This window comes from Fragaria vesca, linkage group LG3 (assembly GCF_000184155.1).
Source record: "Fragaria vesca subsp. vesca linkage group LG3, FraVesHawaii_1.0, whole genome shotgun sequence".
NCBI lineage: Eukaryota > Viridiplantae > Streptophyta > Magnoliopsida > Rosales > Rosaceae > Fragaria > Fragaria vesca.
Window position 1 is genome coordinate 8,652,817 of NC_020493.1, and position 5,602 is coordinate 8,658,418.

At 38.3% G+C, this 5,602-nt stretch overlaps 1 protein-coding gene and 1 non-coding gene across 2 annotated transcripts in view; both read right to left on the reverse strand.

Moving 5' to 3' along the window:
* LOC101306709 (tyrosine decarboxylase 2-like) overlaps positions 1 to 528 on the reverse strand; it is a 1,395-nt gene extending 867 nt beyond the window's left edge. The window contains exon 1 of the mRNA XM_004295589.1: positions 7 to 528. Within this exon, the coding sequence (XP_004295637.1) occupies positions 7 to 528 (522 nt within the window). The remainder of the gene's footprint in view (positions 1 to 6) is intronic.
* Positions 529 to 3,526: 2,998 nt separating this feature from the next.
* The window catches only part of LOC101299166, a 2,954-nt gene continuing 878 nt past the window's right edge, over positions 3,527 to 5,602 (reverse strand). The window contains exon 2 of the transcript XR_184220.1: positions 3,527 to 4,894. This is a non-coding gene — a transcript (uncharacterized LOC101299166). The remainder of the gene's footprint in view (positions 4,895 to 5,602) is intronic.

The following is a 5,602-nucleotide window of genomic DNA, read 5'->3' on the forward strand; positions in this document are numbered from 1 at the left end:
GTATACAACTAGCTTCCCAATGTTGTCTTTACCAATTCGGCTTAGCATTTGGTCTCTAGCAGCAGCCATGGTGCAAACAATGGCCTCACAAGTCGTCCCTTGTAACACACCACCACCATTTCCAGAGAACAGGAAGGACTTGGGAAGATGCAGCATGTCTCCAAGCCAATCCATGACTATACTTTCTAGCTCAGTTGCAGCAGGCGATGACATCCAGTTGAATCCAACCACATTGAACCCAGTGCTAAGCATTTCGCCTAGAAACCCGGCAATGCTGCCACTTGAAGGAAAGTAGGCAAAGTAGCTAGGGCTTTGCCAATGTGTTATACCAGGAACAATATGATCTTGCACATCTTGGAGGATGGTTTCGATCGGCTCAGGGTCGTATGGCGCAGACTCCGGTAAGAGCTTCTTGAGGTAACCTGGTTGGACTTGGCTCAGAACCAGGTACTTCTCTATGTTTTTGTAATAGTCTGCAATGAAATCTATAATTACGTGACCTTGTCTCCTGAACTCTTCAGGATCCATAGGGTTGGCCATTGGGGGATCAGAGTTGGTTTTGTCTGGAACATGGTGGAACTCGAGGCTACCCATTTGAACTGGAAGATGAAGGCTAGTGACCTAATTAAACACAATAGCAAGAGAAAAGGAAGATGGAAAGGCAATTGATGAGTTGGGAATCTCTGTGTGGGAAGCTACATATGCACATGCAAGTGTTTATCAAGAGTGAAAATTATACAGCGCACCCGGGTGTATCCACCGTCCATTTTGACCCGCCAAAAAAAAAAAAAAAATTAACAGTGGAGATGACGGGTGCGTCGAATAGGCTCTCAAGATGGCATGGTAAAATTGTTGTCCAACTGTAACAGCATATAAACGTGGGAAATGTATGTGGGATATAAGCTGCTGTTGTTGTACGTGTGGTCTAGAACTCGGCGGTAAATCGGAGATGCTGGCATAGGGGCGTCACCGACGTGATGTGAGATAGTTTTCACTGCTAGGGGTATACTTCACCTTCTAAATTGGGTAGATATTTGGCCTATGGGGTACACTTCACGTCACGTTTATCATATTTGTCTATCATAGAAAAGGGTTTGCCTCTTGATATTTGGGAAGTGAAATTCACATGTCAAATTGTAATTCATACATTTTTGTTTTTTAGTAGCTTAAACTTTGTTTTCATATGATATTGATTACTAAAAATAGAAAATGGATGTGTGAATTTCACGTCCCTTGATATTTATTCTAACATGTTTGGCCAGCATAACATGTATTGTTTGGGTATAGTATTGTTTTACCTAGTCCATAGTTAGTTTTGTTTTCTACATCTAAAGGTAACTCAACATAATTTATTTGCGAGCAACTAAAGAGGTGAACACTACTAAAAAATATACAGTAACGTGATGTGGATTATACCGGGGCGTGTTATTGTGTGCTGTTTCATTTTCCAGTATAATATGGGTCTCAGAGAGGAGGAATTTTTAGGTGCGGCAATCGCACCACGTCAGCAGTGCGATCAATTAATCACAAACTGACAGCTGTTATTTTTTGATGAGGTGGACATTGCTTTAAAGAAGGTAAAGACAAAAACTGGAAGTACTGTAGATTTCCGAATTTGAGAGCGAATTTGACGAATCCATGGAAGTCTATTGATCCCTACATTCCTAGCAAGCAGGGGCAGAGCCAGGATGAAAAAGTCATTTGGGCTAATAGCAACACCCAAAAAAAAAAACAATAAAACTCAACGGGGGAAGAAATTTTGGTTAATTGAAAGAAAAAATCACACACATATATATAGGAGATGTATATATGTTAATTTTGCTCGCAGAAGATTTAAAACAATATGACTCGAGACATGTTACCGTTATTTTAGAAGGTTCTAAACAAGATGGTTTCGTCAATCGTTATCTAATGAATTTAAATGATTTTTCTACATTATCTAGATGACTTTTTACTAGTTTTCTAACCTTTTAAGATTCTTAAACCGTCATTTTTAATTTGTAATACTTATGTATTTGTATTGTTAATTATGTTTGACAGCCTTTGGATATTCATTTTACATTGTAAAGAAGCCTTAGGAGTGGAAAATCAATTTTAAGGTGGTTAAAGGCTACTAATTAATCACCACTGGCCAAAAAGAGTGGCTACTAAGCACGAAGCCATTAGCGTAAAGACGTTAGACTAACTCAATCCTAATTAGCAAGTAGCGACCCCATTAAATGGACATTTTCCAATTATATAAAGCCAAAATCGTCTAATTACAGTAATTATGTGTAAACTGTGGGGTTGATTTTGTCAAAAGAAAGCTGGCTTGACTGGCTTGACTCCCTCACTCTCTGTGTCCTCCCTCACTTCCCACCTTCCTCACACGCGCCCATGAAATAGGGGCGTAGCTAAAGGGGGGTCAGAAGGGTCATTTGACCTCTTTCAGTGTTTAAAAATCAAGCTCTGATAGGTCCATGTGTTAGAAACCCTTCTCATTTGACCCCTATATCTTTTTCTTTTTTGGTCTGAAGTTGACCCTTTACGCTCAAAAAAACAAAAGAGCAAAGATAAAGACTAGTTTAAACATTGGCTTAATTATCCACAATGTATAATTACACCAACTGCACAAGACTCTAGTTAATCGAAACAGTATATTTTATAAACTTTTTTATTTTAAATTTTCTTCTCGTATTCTCTATGTGCCGCTCTACTCTTAGTTTTTTTTTTTTTTTTGAGAGGATACTATTGTTTTTTTTGTCTATATAATTTACAAAAAACAAGTTGAAAGATGCTATTGTTTCTTTTGTATTTTGGTAGATTTATGAAACAAAGCAGTGTCGATTCATTAATCTACTACTATAATTATATACAATTTATCTAAAAGAAAATTAATAAAAATGTATGTAATGACCATTTTGGTTTGTGATGAATGAAAACTGCACCCGATTTATCTTTGATTAAAAAAAAATCAATACATACAATATATGTTACCTTTTGAGATTTTGATAAAAATAATCGTTGTAATATGAAATAGATTTTGACCTTCTTAATTATGGTTTCTGGCTACGCCGCCGTGATATAGATTGATAAAGGTGTTTTTTTGAGTTTCAAATCTTACGCTCCAGCCCAGTCTTGACTGGACTGGCTCCGCCACTGCTAGCAAGCTATATCTTTATTCTCAGTGACCTGTCTTCATCATCCCATTTCCTCTGTACTCTTTAGAAAAAACGAAGAAAAAGTCCTGAGCAGCAATTGGAAGATGTATTTTTCATTACCAAGGGCTAGCTTTGTAGGAGCTGCAATCCAAATCAAAACAATCTTCTTTAGGAAGTGCTATGCTTATAAGAGAGAATTGGGATTTGTACAGGTATTGGGTGGTGGTAGAGTTTGGTTTGATCGGAGATCTTACTTCCGATTTCTGGCTTTTTTCTTCTTTGCAGCAAGGTCCACCTCATCAAAAAAAATAACAGGTGTCGATTTTTGATTGCCTGATCGCACGGCTGACGTGGCGCGAGTGCCGCACCTAAGATTTCCTCCTCAGAGAGATAGTGTTAGGATTTAGTACTGTTTCTGCCGTTGGGAAAAAATAAGTGGTTCTTGTAGATGGCACGGTTTCTTTTAGACAATACAATTTCAAGATATGATTCTTTACCAAGTATACAGTAGCTCCCTACATCATTGATGACAAGACCCACCCCGAAAACACCCAGTAAAACAGGTAAGTCTTGCGGGGTCCACTCTTAAAAGAGATTATACCGAAATTTCGACATAACCCCCCCTAAAAATGGACAACCCATCCTGTAATGAAACTGAACACTTCAACTATAATCGTCAACCACCACTACAGGAGTCCTTCACTCCCCATAACAAGAACCAAAGACATAGCAGTACTTAACAACCAACCCAAATACTCAACTACATTAATTAACATGAACATCAACCAAGATTAAACTCTCTACATGAGACATAGTCCTAAAGAAAAACACTTCAACTTAATTTACATCATCCCATGGTTCTCAGAGCACTAATGAAGGAAAATTAAACAACTACACATAGGTTAACAGGTAACCTACGATCAGCAAGGAGCAGCGGGAAACTATGCCTCAATTCCTAAGGAAACCGAACAGAAGCTCTGCAATCTGGGCATTTGAAAACAAAGGGCACAGGGAAAAGCGTTTAAAAACAAACGTTAGCGTGAGTGGACGAAAAATAAACAAATAAATAAGTATCTAAGTACATAGTGATACTAAATCAAATTTTATATGCTTTTCCACTTACACGTAATTTAAGAATTTCCATGCATGCAAATTTTATGAGTTCAACAAAAATTCACGCTAGCCTCGCTAGTCATAATTTAATAAGAAAAATAATTAATTTCCTCGCATACGACACCTTCTAAAATAGTGGACTAACCCCACTAGTCAGATTAACAACTCAATAATTTAACTTACATGGCCATATAAGTGAGTCTCCCAGACTCGGTTGCCTCCCAGACATAATACTCCCATACTCCCTGTACCTTCACGTCGAGTTGACGGATATGGCACAGGGATTGCGTGATGCCACCGGCAACATCACATCACCACTAGGATGGAAAGGGCTTGCATGACCCCACTTGAAACGTGGTAGCCATATCACCTCGAAAGGTGGAATAATATGCTAGCTTGATATCATAAATATTCCAACAGCAAGATGATCACTTAAATTCAACGTGTCTCACACGTTAACATACTGTAATGAAAACGACTCAAATCATTTTCTTAAGATCATTTCATAAAGGGAGATAATTTTCTAACCAAACCATGCATGTATATCTCCTTTTGAAAATAAAATAAAATATCCACTCACAATATTGACGGCTAAGCCTGACGTCGGTCAGAGCCCTCCTCACGTGGTGTCTCCTCTCGTCCTGTACAAAACGAGATTTAAGATCCGAGACAAAATAGTACAAGAATATACAATTAACAAAATAGGGCAATGTCATCTACCCTCACTCTACACTCTCTAAAAACTAAGGAGAACTCTAATCATTTTTACTAACCGTCTCCAATTTTTCCTCAACGTTCTACTACTTAAGCACAAACATGGAAATTCCCAAGGATGAGGCTCACCTCTACTCTTTCACCAAAATCGACTTAAACTTTTCTGAATTTCTACTAACACTCACCAAAATTTCCAATACTTCAATACCACTCATCTCTCACCCATGGAGCCATCAAAACTATCCCAAATTCCAAACACTCTTCACCAAAAATCACCATACAATACAACAACATTTATCCCTTCTAGAAATCATCCAAAATTACTCAAAACCACCACCAAAACCGGCAGCAGTCACCGGCTGTGGCGGTCAACCGCCGGCAGTGGCGGTCAACCACCACCACTAAATCAACTTCAACCAAAATTAACAAGGCATACATCAAACTCTTCCTCTCATCAAGCATAACAACAATCATGACTAACACAAACTCTAGAATTCAAAGATTTGGCCGGAAAACTCATTATAAACTTAAGAACTCAAGAGCTCCGATTTGCCCTATACTCCAAATCGTTCTACCTCTTTTGGGTGGTTGAAAGACTAATCAAAGAGCTACAAAACCCCCCCCCCCCAAAGATA